The 14796-nt window shown below is 52.3% G+C and overlaps 1 protein-coding gene across 3 annotated transcripts in view; it reads left to right on the top strand.

The window, feature by feature from the left end:
• The window catches only part of LTBP2 (latent transforming growth factor beta binding protein 2), a 69368-nt gene that overhangs the window by 42382 nt on the left and 12190 nt on the right, over nt 1-14796 (top strand). For 2 of the 3 annotated variants that reach the window (XM_069017884.1, XM_069017883.1), the window contains exons 9-21: nt 1500-1574; nt 5320-5442; nt 5887-6051; nt 6847-7077; nt 7617-7639; nt 9233-9272; nt 9670-9756; nt 10807-10932; nt 11128-11256; nt 11692-11811; nt 12764-12883; nt 13092-13214; nt 13417-13542. In XM_069017884.1, the coding sequence (XP_068873985.1) occupies nt 1500-1574; nt 5320-5442; nt 5887-6051; nt 6847-7077; nt 7617-7639; nt 9233-9272; nt 9670-9756; nt 10807-10932; nt 11128-11256; nt 11692-11811; nt 12764-12883; nt 13092-13214; nt 13417-13542 (1488 nt within the window). The remainder of the gene's footprint in view (nt 1-1499; nt 1575-5319; nt 5443-5886; nt 6052-6846; nt 7078-7616; nt 7640-9232; nt 9273-9669; nt 9757-10806; nt 10933-11127; nt 11257-11691; nt 11812-12763; nt 12884-13091; nt 13215-13416; nt 13543-14796) is intronic. The other variant, XM_069017885.1, reaches the window with a different exon arrangement.

Here is a 14796-nt window from a genome sequence, read left to right as displayed (position 1 = left end):
TGCCTGTCGGCAGCCCCGACCCCACAAACTATCGTGTAGGAGGACCTGAAATCCCACTGGGGTACTGAGCCTGGGGCCCATAAACCAGAGGTTTTTTTACCTTCCCAGAAGGTTGGAAAAGTACCCAGTGATTCCCAGCATCACTAGTAGCTCCCTTGTCCCTAACATCCAGATATTTGTTAGCACCTCCTGCCTACAATTCATGACTAAACTGTTGAAGGGGGTAAAAAGATTTTTTTGTCTTTGTCATTCATTCAGCTACTGAGGATCAGTGTTTACATGGAAAACCTTGTAGCTTCATTTAATATACCTGAGAAAGCCAGGTTTTCTATTCTCCTTCCTGGTACAGGCTGGTAATGACATGTTCTCCTGTCTGTTATTTCCTAAGTGCCTTTATCCTAGGAGGCTGGTCTCTAACTTCTGCCTTTCAAGAACTGTCCTAGAATGGCTTTAAATTGCATTATAGAGTTCAAGTGTTTGGGACAAAGAGTTATGGACATGCCTGCTCTCTGCCCCCAGAATGTGTTCTTAAACTTCGCAGGCTTTCTTTGTGCTCTTAAACTTTGCAGGCTCTTGCCAAGCATCTCCTGCTGTAAGGATGGTCTCAATTTGTCCCTGGTTCTTGAAAGCTGCAATGTGTTAGGAATCTGCTGGAGCCTCAATATGACTATTGCCATGGAGGGCTTTCCACGTACGACACCAGGGAGTGAGCTACTGATGCCAGGCAGGAGGATTTAAGTGTGGTTGGAATATGGCTGGGCAGTCACTTAGCTCTTTCATGCACTCCTTATTCCCAAGCAAAAGATCCAGAAAATTAAGAAGCCCGACCCTGGGAAAATCCTTTGCCCTAGGCAAAGTACCCTTCTTCCTACTCCACCCCATGCTTACTCACTTTCCAACCCATCCACTCTTAGATTCCCTGTCCCTTGCTCCAAAATACAGTGCCTAAATTTGACTTCCTAGGAATTTATGGGCCACATTTTACTTGCCTTTAAAAAATTTGGAGAGGTTTAATTGTGCGTGTTATAGAACATTTTGAAACCCACAAAACTATTTTAAGCAGAAATCTGAATTTTTCTTTGATGAGAAGGATTGGGGCAGGAAATCACACGCAGTATAAAAAGAAATGTAATAAACAGGGCCTGAGCTGTTATTTCAGCAGTTTGTCAAGGACCTCAGCCATTCCTTTCACTCTGATCCCCCTTGTCATGTGCCACCTGGCTATCCAAACTGACCTAGAAGGAGACAGTGACACAGTGCTAGGTATGAGGCACAGGCAGCACCTGTGGGTCACCAGGCTGGCGCTTGCCAAGAAGGAGAAGACACTCCACAGATAATGTAGCTGCTCCTACCTTTCCCTCTGCCCTAGAAGTCATTAGAAGCCCATCCAAGGCAGGCCTAAGGACCCTTTCCCCTCTGGAAGAAGGGCAGGGAACAGGGAGGACGCTGGTGGCTGGCTCTCCTGCCACTGTCCCACACTGTTTGCTTTTTTTCCCCAGCACACCCTGTGATTGAGAACGGACAGGTGGAGTGTCCCCAGGGATACAAAAGGCTGAACCGGAGCCACTGCCAAGGTAAGGATGCTGCTTTCATCTCTGTCTCTCCTTCTCACATCCACTGTCAGAGTTGCAATTATCTACACAAAATACATTTATCTAACTCCCTGGTACAGATCTGCAAAGAACACGGCTTATAAAAGTTTTCATGCTTTCATCAAAAATGGAAGGAAACCAGGTAACACAGGACTACATGACTCAGCTGACAAGCACAGTGAGCACAAAGTTGGGCCAGTACAAGAAAATTCCCCTGTTAGGTCCTACTGACCCAGTAAGGGCCTGTGTTTATGCTCTGCTAAGTGTGAGTGTAAAAACACTTCTCCCATGGTCTGAAGCAACAGAAATTCTGTTGCCTAAAAATATTTGTGAAGGTTATCAGCTTGTTCATTTACAAGTGGGAGAGTGCCATAAAAGTGATGCCTTCTGTTCTGACTGTATCACTTGTTCATGCTGCAAGGCTCCCCTGCCTGCCCCATGCTGCCGGGATTGATCCATTGCTCACTTCTGTGGTCCCTCAGTTCCATATGAGGAAGGCACCATCTCTCCCCTTTTCTCTCTGGTTCATGTTTATTTGGCATTTCTTGGACCTACACTGCTTGTGTTTTTCCGTGCTCTGACTAAAGAGGAATTTTATTGTTCCCTTCTTGTGATTCATGATAAGCTGAGAGGTGTCACCTCGCAGATGCAGCAAGGAGCAAATCCAGGGCTGGCAATCCAATGACTCATCTCTTTTAGCTGGGACTTTCCACCACACTTAATTAATGATTCAACCTCCCCACATTGTCCTGAGGGAGAACTTTCAACAACACAACAACTATTCTGCTTGGTGCTCAGATCTCATCCCTTATGTGGCCACAAACAGTGCTATGATTATGAGGAGCTACCCAAAGACATCAGATAGGAGTTGGAGGAACAGAGCAGCAGGAGGGACTCATGTCAGAAAGAAGAGACCTGCAGTGCCTGCTCTGGATTTGTGTCCCCTGTGGATCAGGGAGGAGCAGAGGTAGATGACAGTGTAGATTTGGCTAGGAAGATTTTTTGCACAGGAAAAACCATGAACCAGAGATCTCTGCCTCTGGATGCTCCTTTGTAAGCTAGACTGGAGAAGTTCTGTTCTTCAGACACTACTGCTTTAAGGTGCTATTCCCATCTCTACTGTTGCAGTGGAGTGTGTGTGAGGAAGCCTAGCACCTCACTTTAGGGCCCAGAGTGAGGGTTCAATTTGGTGGACAGATGTAGGGGCCTTCTTTTGCCACGCAGGTAGGAGGGGAAACTACCTGGCTTTGCAGGCTATTGTTAAAGCACTGTGATTGGAGGAGGACCCTGGCAGAAGCCCACTTTCCTCTGTTCAGTGTGGACAGAAAGGGTTGTCTCTGGTGCCTTCCAGCAGATGAACAAATGGTTCACCTTTGCAGGATCTCCTTTCCTTTCCTTGCTGCATCCTATTGAGCAGAACAAGGCTGCAAGGAGCCCAAGTTGAGAGTACTTGTCAGACCCAGCCAGGGATCCTCCCAGTGCTGCTCGGACTAGCAGGAAGGATGGCACTGGAAGAGATAATATGGTTGCTAAACATGAGGAAAAGAGGTCTTGGAGGCTCAGGGATAGGGAGGTGTGCATGCAGTGTAGTCACTGCACAGGACACACACTGAAAGTCCTAGGAGACCATATATATATTTGGTGTCTGATGCTGACCTGAGTCCTTTCTGCTGACCAAGCACTGGGGTAAGCCAGCCTGCACCTTTCCACCATAGGCTGCCTTACTCAGTGTGGCTGTTTCTGAGGAGCACTGGCAGACTTGTGTGGGGTGGGATAAAGCAGCTGAGGCAACATATGGATCTCAGTTTGTGATCCCTGAGGCCTCTTCTTGTGGGCTAGCCCTAGCCCTGGCATGGTGCAGGGGTAGGAGTGCATAGCTCTGAACATACCTGTCTGCTTCTATTCCCAGTGGGGACTTCCACTGTGGCTGACAGCAGAATAGAGGGGGTTGGGATGAGGCCGGGATGTAGCCCTGTTTTAAATTAGGCATATAAAGCCTAGCCCTTGGTGCTTGTTTGTTTTGTGCTCTCATTACTCTAATCCCTTCAATCCCTTTGTTCATATGGAGACAAACACTTTGTCCAGTTGGTCTGTCAGAATGACATAACACTCTGACCATGCTGTGGAGTGACAGGGATGAGCCATGAGGCTCCTCCAGAGAGGCCTAATGTCTTTTCTGAGGGGGGTTCCCAGCATATTTGGGGTTGGTCACTGGTTGTTCTCATGAACTCTGTCCTGTGCTTGGTACAGAGCAGGAAACACTACATGGTGCAGCCAAATCCTACTCTTCCCTGGCCTGCTGCAGATCCCTGTAGCGTTGGTACCTCTAATTGACTTAACTTCTAGCCTGGTCTTCATGGCCCTTGTATGTACCAACTGTGTATGGAGCAGCTGGTGGGATGAATTGGGGAGTTTAGGAGCACAGGACTGGGAAGAGCCTCTAGGTCATTAAGTCTGAACTTCAGCTGTCATTGCTGTCTGTGTGTCTCACAAGACAGCCCCCTCCACCAAGCAGTAATGCTTTGGCTCTGAGGAATAAGGTAGTGCTGGGAAAGCTGTTCCTGAGTCTTCGACCCTGTCCATCTTGAAACAGTCCCTAGAGCAACACTGGGTGCTCTGAGGGCACCTGAGGTCTCACCAGGATCATGCACACTGGCATTAGGACTGCCCTTTGTCTTTGGCCAAGCATCATGTTGGCATTTCTTGGTCTTGGCAGCTCAGAGCTGTCCTGTGAGCAGTGAGTGGGCCCAGGTCCCTCTCACTGACAGCTTCCACCTCTTAGCTTGCAGTATGTGTTCCTGTGGTTTGTCTCAGGGTGGTGCTGAAGTTGCTGCCAGTCCTGCTGCCCTGTGTCTCATCCAGCTCTTCCTGTACTGCTTGTGCCTCCTGACACAGCATTCTGACATTTAATCAGCATTCTGACTTTTCTGGGCCAAACTCTTTAGTGAAGGTAGAAAGGACAGCTTCTCCTCACTCTCCATCTGAAAACTGCTCTTAGCTCCCCTTAATGCACTTTTTGCCAATCCCTATCTTCTCTGGCTTAGCTCATATAGCCTTACATGGTGCTGTAGGAAAGCCTTTACTGCAGGCCAAATGGATGAGTCCAATGGTGCTTCCCTAGGATAAACCCAGCTTCCCTCCCAAAGACTGTGTCTGATGAGTGCTGAGCCAGAGGCAGAGGCAGAACTTGAGGCAGGGCTTGAACATGGTGACTTCTCACTTGCTCACCCTGTCCTTAGAAGAAGGCACAGTGAGCCACAGCCTGGCCCACCACCCCTCTGCATCTGGATGGGATCTGTCAATGCTCTCCCTGCATGCTGGCACTGAGTTTCTCAATAAGGTCCCTCCATGGATGATAGCTTTATGCAAGAAATACCAAGAATCAGGAGAAAGGACAGGACTCACCATTCCTGGCTTGCAAACAACCATGACAGTAGTGACCCTGACAGAGTGGCTCACCATAGGGGCCACATCTGTTTTCCACAAGGACCACGAAGCAGAGGAGTCATCCACAAGCCATCCTGCAGCTGCAGCAAGCAAGCTCTGCAGATGTGGGGCTACTGTCACCACAGAGGTCCCCACTGTGCTGCTTGGTGTAGAGGCTGCCTCAGACACCAGCCCAGCTGAGACCCCTTTGGTTTGCAGCACCTGAATGGGAGGCACTGGGTAGGGAGTTTAGTTCACCCTCAGCTTCCTCACATCTCACAAGGTTCTCTTCTCTCCACAGATATCAACGAGTGCTTGATGCAGGGCCTCTGCAAAGATGCCGAGTGTGTGAACACCCGTGGCAGCTTCCGTTGTACCTGCAAGCCTGGAACCATGCTAGACCCATCCCGTAGCCATTGCATCTGTAAGTGCTCCAGGGAACCCCCCAGTCTGGGGAGGGACCTGAGCAGGATCCCATGGCTGAGTGGAGGCTGCAGTGTGCTTCACATCTCCTTCGAGTGTACCTGAGTTGGGCTGTTCTGCACTTGTGTGCAGAATGGGTCCCAATCATGCATTATTCTCCGTGGACATCGCATGGTCCCTACAGAGGTTGAAGGGAATGTGCACGTGGTGTGGCAGCAGAGGACACAGCCCCCTGGGATGAGAGAACTCCCATATGAACTGGATTTTCTTGGGGATGACACTGTTGGGGGAAAGGCCCAGTGTTCTAGAGAGAAGACAGGGCAGCCCTTGGGCAGGCTGGGAGGTACAGCCAGAGAAAGAGCCAAGGGGGAGTGCTGAGTGTCCCCCGTTCTCTCTTTGGAGAGCTCAGGGCACGTCCGGCGCTGACACGGCTGTTGTGTTTCAGCGGACAAAGCGGTGTCGATGGAACAGGGGCTGTGTTACCGCTCGGCAGCCGGAGGCGTGTGCACCTTCCCCCTCTCGCACCGCATCACCCAGCAGATCTGCTGCTGCAGCCGCGTTGGCAAGGGATGGGGGGACAACTGTGAGGAGTGCCCCATGCCTGGCTCAGGTGAGATGTGCCCACTTCAGCTTTGTTCTGGTTAGACTGGGGTTTGGGTTTGCCTGAACACAGACAGCTGCAGGACCCAGAGCTGAGCAGTGCAAATGCTGTCCTGTGAGATGGGTACAGAACCCAGGAAGCAGACCTGGATAATACTGGGAAGATGGAGAAGTTCCTGAGGGGGAACCACTCTGTACCAGAGGGAGAATACAGCCATGTCTGTGCCTGGCTTTATTCAACAGCCCTTTCATATATCTTTTGTTGGGAAGAAAGCTAGGTGAAGACGAGTTTGAGTATCTCAGCATGGGGTTGAGTGGAAGGGAAAGTACAAAAATCCTCAGGGACCGGAAAAATGTTCAGGTGGTTTGTGCAGAGTATCTTTAGTGATGTGCAGAATATTCAGTGCTGAGGTGCTCCAGGTTCGCTTTTATCTGCTCCCTTGCTCAGCTTGGTCCTTCCTGTGGCATGATCTCTTTCTAGCAGTACTGACCATGGGAAGGAATTTCATTCTGAGGGTCTGGGGATGCCTGTGAGAAACCCACCCTGCTCTGTGAGCACATTCCTTCTGCTTGAAGTAGCCACCCACTGCAGCCCAGATGTGTTTCTGTAAGAATTTAACCCATAAAAATTACAGAAAATTATAGGATTGGGAAAACTGGCACCTGCATTCACATGCATGCCTGTCCATCTTCACTCCTTTATTCCACTGTCCCACTATCATGTCTGGGTGTGGTAAGCGAGGTGATCCCTCCACCAGCCTCCAACCTCTGCTTTCTAATGTTTTGATTTGATTTTCCTTCACAGAGGCCTTCAGGGAAATTTGCCCAGCAGGACATGGTTACACCTACTCCAGCTCTGATATCCGACTGTCAATGAGGAAGGCAGAGACAGAAGAGCTGCCCCTCAGCTTAGAAGAGCAAGGGGAGAACAGCAACTGGACTTTGGACTGGACAGTGAGGAGACAGCAACTGCAGGACAGCCTGCGTGGCAGCATCCTAGAGGCGTTCCCCTACCCTGGCACCTCAGGAAGACAGGGTAGTGTGGGATCTTCTGCTTAAAGCTGCTCCATCTGGGCCCCTAGCAAGGGTGGGAAACTTCTCAGGTCCTGCCATATACCATGGATGGAGCTCTGGCTGAAAAGGGCTCCCTATATCTGTATGACTATAGTGTTCCTGAGGCATGAGGCACTAGGTCTTCAAGTCTTTGGAGAGAAGGTTGAGTGTTTCAGGCTCCTGCAACTGCATCTTTGCAGTTGGTGCTGACTGGCCAGGCGGCCTCCACCAGGACCTCAGGCCTGCATGGCAAGTCTAGCACTCCAGTCCTTAGGCTTTTGTCCAGCCCAGCTGGAGGGCAGTGTGACCAACTGCTTGTGCCAGCACTTGCTGGAGCAGAAGTTCCTGGGGTCTGCACAGTGCCTGGAGTCCAAGTGTGTTTACTTTGGGAATAAGCTCTTGCAGAGAAGTGTGAGGGACTGGATGGCAGTGTCTTAGACATGGGGTGTTAGGGCAGTCAGGGTTTGAGGAGGATGCCTATCTGTCTTCTCTCTACTCACCATGCACTGTTTCCCTTTCCAGGTGAAATTTCTCCTGCTGTGCAGGTGAGTAAGGTCTGTCTTGCTACAGCTTGGTGCATCCATGGTAGCCTGATGGGCTGGAAGGGGAATGTCATACAAATTTACTAAAAGAGGGGAGATTTAGATTAGATATTAGGAAGAAAGTCTTTACTGTGAGGGTGGTGAGACACTGGAACAGATTGCCCAGAGAAGTTGTGGATGCCCCAGCCCTGGAAGTTTTCAAGACCAAATTGCATGGGGCTTTGAGCAACCTGGTCTAGTAGAAGGTGTCCCTGCCCATGGCAGGGGGATGGAACTAGATGATCTTTAAAGTCCCTTCCAACCCAAAACTTTCTATGATTCTATTCCTGCTTACACTCTTTTACTGTTCAGCCAGGCAGGTATGTGAATTATGGATCCAGCCGTGTCTACACTGCATCTCACAGGGATTGAAGCTCTAGACAGGAGGGATTATCCACGATGAACTCAGTCCTAAAGAGCAAAAGGGTGAATTACAGCAAGGATCTATCCCACTATAAAAGGACACCAAGGAGAATTTTGCTTTGAAATTCTGGTCTATACTGCATATTCAAGTTTGCTGTGCTTTCACTAACTTTGGTGAATATCAGCTGTACTTACACAGCTGAGGTGTGGGCGCTCACTGTCAGCCTGGCCTGGCTGTAGGGCTGGTGGGCAGCAGGCTAAGAGGAACTGCTGTAGTCAGCTTTGGGCATGCTTCTCTCCTGGAGTCCAGGGTCCTGCTCAAGCCCAGGTCACAGCCAGCTCTCCCTGTGTTGAGGTGGGTGCAGCAGAAACACCACTGGAGCAGTCAGGGCAGGGGTCTCCAACACTGGCTGTGTGAATTCATCCTGTCTGATGGAAGCAGCCTGATTTTCTGCTAGGCTCTTCTAGGGCTGTGTTTCTTTATTGTGAGTCTCACTTGAAAAGTGTGTGCCTCTTGATCCCTGCTGTCACTAGAGGTTTGGCCATATCTCTCCTGAGCATCTCTGTGCCCTCTTGCTATATCAGCTCATTCCTCAGACATACTTGCAACACCTCTGAGGGAAGGGACAGCACTTCCATTGTCACTGCTTCATAAACATGAAGTGACTTGGCTCAAGTACATGGAAGAAATCTCAAGACGGCAGAAATTTGAACCAAAGCTTCCAAATGTGAAGTCTGGAACTTACATTGTTCAGCTGCCTGTTTTCTTCACCAATTGTGGAAAGCTCCATGGAGCAGAGACTCAGCACTCAGGTTGTGCTCCAGCATTTCCTTTGGCAGCCGTAAGTTTGCCAGGAGGGGATGCTGAGAAAGAGCTTCTAGCACAAGGCACCCCTCTGGTAGGTAGCACTCTTGAGGCAGGTCAAAGGAGCAGCTGTCCTCAGCCCTCCAGAGCCGCAGGGTGACAGTGGTCCCTCTGTGGGCAGTCCCCGGGGCATGGCCTGAAGCTGTGTTTTGCCCAGGATGATGTGCTCAGGACCAAGTGGCCCTGCCAAATGCGCCCAGCTGGGGCAGCTTCTCCTCCTAGGATGGTGGTCTTGGGGAGAAAGAGGAGCCAGGAGGTGGGTGGAAAAACGTCTCAGGGGTGCTGCATCCCAGTTCTATGCACAAGAATCCTATGTTTCTGTCCCTCAGGGCACTGCTGATGCCACTGCAGAGCCTGCCATGCGCAGAGGTGAGTGCCAGGCTGGTGGGAAGGCAGGGTGTTTGTGGGGAAGAGAACGGGGCAGTGAGGAAAGTGGGGAGACTGGGAGCTGCCTTCTCTGCATGGCAGCCCCCAGTGCTGGGCAGAACAGGCTCCTGGCTGGGCTGGCTGGGGGCAGCACAGAGGACCCTTATCACACTGGGTGGCTGACGTGGGGCTCTAGGAATGTGGGGAGGTGATGAATACCCAGCAGGGTGAAGGAGGCTGTGTTAAATAAGATTATAGGGTTGCTGCAACCACCCTGCAGCCCCTTCCCATGTTCTCTTTTCGTGCTGTGGTTGCCAGGACAGCCAGCACAGGTAAACCTTGGGCAGGCACCTCTACCTGGGATCAGGTAGCTTAACTTATCTCTCTTCTCCTTCCACAGCAGAGGAAGAGGAGTTCTGGCATGATGCTCGTCAGCCTGGCCCCACTACCACCTGGGATGCTGCTGCTCCAACACAGGTGCCAGCAGGTGTGTGTGTGTGTGTCCACCGCTCTTGGGGATTTCTTGCCTCTCTTTGCCTAGTACTACAGCGAAATGATGTCCTAAGCTCTGCCCAGGGGCTCTCTCCCTTAACCGGTCTGTTTGTTTGCCGACATGCCTCCCTTGACTTCCAAAGGAAGAGTCCCTGCCCTGCCACTCTTGTCCCAGCCTGGGCCCAGCTGCTGCCAGCCAGGGAAACCTGGCCAGCCGTGGGGAGTCACAAGAGCCAACCTGTGGGGAACAAAGTGCTCGAATCTCTGAGTCCTTCCCCGCCTGCAGCTCCCTTGCCCGGCGCAGCGGTGGCTGCCGAGGAGGGGAATCACGCACCCGCTCCGGTGGCTTTGGCGCCGTGCCCCTCCCGTGGCGTGAGCTGACTCATCGGGAAGGGGGAGCGCAGGGGGAGGCATGTGGCTCCCGGGGCGGCTTGTTTACTGCGCCGGAAACAAGGGTACTGTTGTTCCAGGGTTGCTTAAGTGTCTGGGAGTGTGGCCCCTGCCCTGCGCCGGGGGCTGGAGCACCTTGGGGAGCAGGCCTGGCGGAGGCACCTTGCTGAGGAATGCGTCTTCCTCAATAGCCTGTTGTTTGGGGTTGGGCTGCCCCCCCACTCCCCCCGGCTGGCTCGATGCCGAGGGGTGTGTGGTGCCTCGCTGCCCCTTCACTGCTGCCTGTGCTCGGCTTAGCCGGGTGGTGTGGGGTGGGGGGGCCCTGCTGTCACCCCAAAAGGAACCCCATCACAGGTGTCAGGCCTTGCTGCCAGTTCTATTTCAAGGCATGGGGCTGCAGTGCAGGTGAGCAGTATAGGGCACTGGGGCATCCCAGCTCAGGCCAGAGGAGCCCGAGGAGGTGGCAGGGTCTGCTGTGTCCTCCCTGCTGCCCCGTGGGTGCAGGCAGCCTGAAGAAGGAGAGGAGCAGGCTCAGCATCACTCTCCAAGAAGGAAAAAAGCAGCCTCCTGGTATGGTGCTTGGGACACAAAGCAGACACTAAGATTTCATGTACCGTTTTGGTGCTGCTCCCAACACTGTGCTGTCTCCTCGCAGGGGTCAGTGGCTGTGCCTCCTCACCCTTATCCTGTGGAGCTGGTGCTTGTGTTCTCACCCCAGAGGGATACAGCTGCTTGTGCCACCCTGGTTACACCTTGGACCCCAGCCGCCTCCACTGCATTGGTAGGTTGGCAATTGATGGTTAGACTGCTCAGCCTTCTGGGCCTCAAGAGCCCATTCAGTCCTTCAGGCCATTGGGGGAAGGTCTTCTGGCAGCTCTGCTGAGGCCCTGCCCACCTGCTGCACGGCAGGGCTGGCAGGGGGCTGCAGGCAGCTGCAGGTGGTGACTGCTGGTCTTCCTTCCCTGCCTGGCTGTAGATGAAGATGAGTGTCTGAAAGACCCTTGTGCTGGGAAAGGTCGCTGCATCAATAGTGTGGGCTCCTATTTCTGCCTTTGCTACTCTGGGTACACCCTGGCTGTCTCAGCGGGCAAGCAGAGCTGTGAGGGTAAGTAGTGTTTACCCAGCACAAGGCTGCCATCTCTCCAGGGCCTCCTTGTTCTCTTACCCTCACACCCTCTCATGACTGTGCACATACACATGCACTCATGCACACACACATGCACTCATGCACACACGTGCACATGCACACCCTCCCTTCCCGCAGGCCTGCCCGTGGACAGCTTAATCCATGGGGATCGCTCTCTCCTGCTTGCTTAGGGGTAGGACCTTGCCCATGATGATCTGGGCAGGAGTCAGTGATGCCAGCCCTGATCCCTGCTTCATGGCAAGGGGGATGCTAGGGCAGATGGGGGATAGAGGAGAGCCCCAGCACAGGTCCCCGGGGTAGAGCCAGCTGCAGGTGGAGCAGGTCCTCTCCTGCACCCAGCCTTCCTGACACTGGTGGGGGAAGACTCAGAACTGTCTTCTTGTGTGTTGGCAGACCGAGATGAATGTGAGCAGCCTTCTATCTGCCAAGGACAGCGATGCATCAACACACCCGGCTCCTATCACTGCCAGTGCAAGGAAGGCTTTACCATGGGCCCCAGAGGACAGTGTGAAGGTGAAGCTTGCTGCTCCTGGTTTTCCTGCCACTCCAACCCACCCTGTGCATGGCTGAACACCTCCTTTTCTCATCACTCCATGTCTCCTCCTGTAAGGGAGGTAGGACACCCCCACATTTGTCTGCCCTGTGCCCACTCCAAGGACTGCCTGTCCTCTCCTTTGACTGCAGGAGGAACAGGCTTCCCTGGGCAGAGGGAATGGAGTTCTCCCAAGATTCTCTCCCACCTCTCCATGGAGTTCCCCAATGACCAGCCCATTCCAGCTTCCCATTATGGGAGGACATGCCTATATATTTTCATGCCACCTTGGCTCTGTCACAAAATTGTCATGCCGGCAGGTAGACTGAAGGGAGAGCAGGCTGCAGAGGCTCAGGCCACCCATCCCCACTGCATCCCATTCACATGGCAAGACCTGGGCTGCCCTTCAGAGCTTTCACCCTTGTGAACATAGGATGTGCCTGATCAAAGATTCCCCTTTCTCAGTAGCTCATCCCCATCACAGAGTGGGAGGCTATTTTAGGAGGCAGTACAGGAAACAGGGCATGCACAGAATGCTGCTTCCCCCACACGGCCTCCAGAAAGCACTTGCCTTAAGGACAACTGAGCTGGAGGTTGCATCCTAATCGCATTTATGAAACGCCCTGATGAGCCAGCCCTGCACAGATGTTCTCTGATCCCCTTCTCTGCCCATGCACATTCCTGGCTTTGGCAACATCCTGCAGCAGTGAGTTTCGCTGCTGATTATGTCAGCCCTCAGGTGTGGGTGTAGGATCCTGAGGGATAGGTGGGGCCATAAGAAGTTCTGTCTAAGTCCCGGCAAACTCATCTCAACTCCTATTGGGTATCACTGTGCCCTGGAGGGAAATTCTGAGGATCCAGCTGGAGAGGATACATTGGAGTCTGCTGCACTGTTTACCTTTGGGAGCCTGAAAGAACTGTGTTTCTTGGCAGATGTCAACGAGTGCCTGGATCCCAGCTCTTGCCCCAGTGGGAGATGTGTCAATACACTAGGATCCTACAAGTGTGTCAGCTGTGGGGGTGGCTACCGGCCCAGGAACGGGAGATGTATTGGTGAGAAATCTGGGCTGCTTCTAGGCAGCACCCTTATGCCCCATGGCAGTGCTCCCTGTAAGCCTCAAAAGGAGCAGGGGCACAGGCAGCATCCTTCCCCTGCAGGCAGCCAGCCTGTTTGGCCAGGGCATATTGCACCCATAGCATGTCTGGAGGGAGTGCCCTGAGCACCCTCCCATGCCATGTTGCCTTCTGCTGCATCACACAGATGTGGATGAATGTCTTGTGGAGGGGACTTGTGCTCATGGACTGTGTGTCAACTTGGATGGCTCCTTCCGCTGTTCCTGCTACCGAGGCTACGAGGTGGCACCTGATGGGAAGAGCTGCCAAGGTACTAGGGAGTAGTACCACGAGTCCAGACACTCTGAAGTGTCACACACTCAGTCCAGAGGTTTCCCTAGGCTCTCCCTGAGCACTTGGCTCTGCCTGAGTCCTGGCAGCTTGCTGGCTGGTTCCCCAAGCACATGTGCCCTTGGTCATGGTTGCTCTGCATCTTTTCCACTTATGCCATTCTCCCTCATGTGTTTATGCAGACATCGATGAATGCACAGCCCAGGCTGCCTGTCCCTCCGGACTCTGCCTCAATACTGAGGGCTCCTATTCCTGCATGTCTTGTGACACCGGCTATACTGTCTCCAGAGATGGCAGCATGTGTGAAGGTATCCCTTCTCCAGGAACAGAGGCGCGGGTGCCGGAGGAATTGAGGGAAGAGACATTGCCATAGCTGGGTTACTGGTGGGGCAGGAGGACTTCTTTAGCCTCAGGATCCTTTTCCAGCTCTTTAGCTTCCTGTTCAGCAGAGAGCATGGAAGGCTGTGAGCAGATGTCACTTGGAGCAGCACGAAGCTGATTGTGCTCACACAGGAAAGGAATGGGGGGAAGGACTCATGGACTAATGATGATCTATCTAGGAGATGCTGACAAAGGCCAGAGGAGTACAGGAGGCCTGGAAATATTGGCAGAGTTGTGTGCTGTTTAGTTCAGAACTGTGTGCCTGGGAGCATATACTTCAAATGTAGGTCTTCAACAGAAGGAGAAACCTTGGGTCCACAGCCCATGGGAGAGACTGTGGGCACCCAGGTTTCATCATTTTTCCCCAGCCCCTAATGTAGCTTGGACATGTTTAAAGGGAAAGCTTAGATCAAGGGCTCTGCTGTGTGGGGGATGCTGGCAGAGAGTGAACAGCAGTATTGGTTTGTGTTGGTTGCTGAGACATGAGAGTGCTCAGTCCCAGCTTTAGAGCTGAACTGCCCCAGCACAAGCAGGAAGACTCCCTCTCTGATGGCTGACTGTGGGGGATATCCTGGGCTTGAGATGGCTTGATGCAAATTCCGTGTTTGGAGCAAGGGAAGGGAAATGGCAGAGCTGGCAAAGGTATTTGTTTAAAGAATGGCCACGTGCTGAGAATTTATCTCTGGAGCACTGCAGAGCTCTGCAGCCTGCACGTAGCTGGCAAATGGAAGATCTTGCCTTTGATGTGACTCTCAGAAGGATCCCCCTGTATGGGGGCCTCCAGGGTGGGAGGAGAGGGAAGTTTTCCTCCCTTAATTCTTCTCTGTTTCGATGTCTGAGAAAGCCAGCGTGAAATGAACTTATTTTCCATTTGATTTTTGGGTGTGATGGAAGAGCTGTGGTTTGATGCCTTACATCTGCCCTCCCCTTTTCCCAGGACTCCACATGAGCTGCCCCATCTCAGCCACCTTGCCCCAGCCATTTCATGAGGGCATCTTATCAGGGTTTGATACTGTTTGGGTCACACTGACCTAATGGCAGGATGGCATGTTCCTCCCTGCCTTGGCTGGTGGCCTTGTCTGTGGATTGAGGTTTCATATTTGAAAAATGATAAGGGTTTTGTGATAGTTTTTTTGTAAATAAATTAGGTTTTGGTTCCTCTCCAGAAGGATTCAATAATA

The sequence above is a fragment of the Aphelocoma coerulescens genome, chromosome 5, assembly GCF_041296385.1.
Source record: "Aphelocoma coerulescens isolate FSJ_1873_10779 chromosome 5, UR_Acoe_1.0, whole genome shotgun sequence".
Taxonomy (NCBI): Eukaryota; Metazoa; Chordata; class Aves; order Passeriformes; family Corvidae; genus Aphelocoma; species Aphelocoma coerulescens.
Note: the sequence above shows the minus strand (reverse complement) of the source record. Positions and strands in the feature narration are given on the sequence as shown.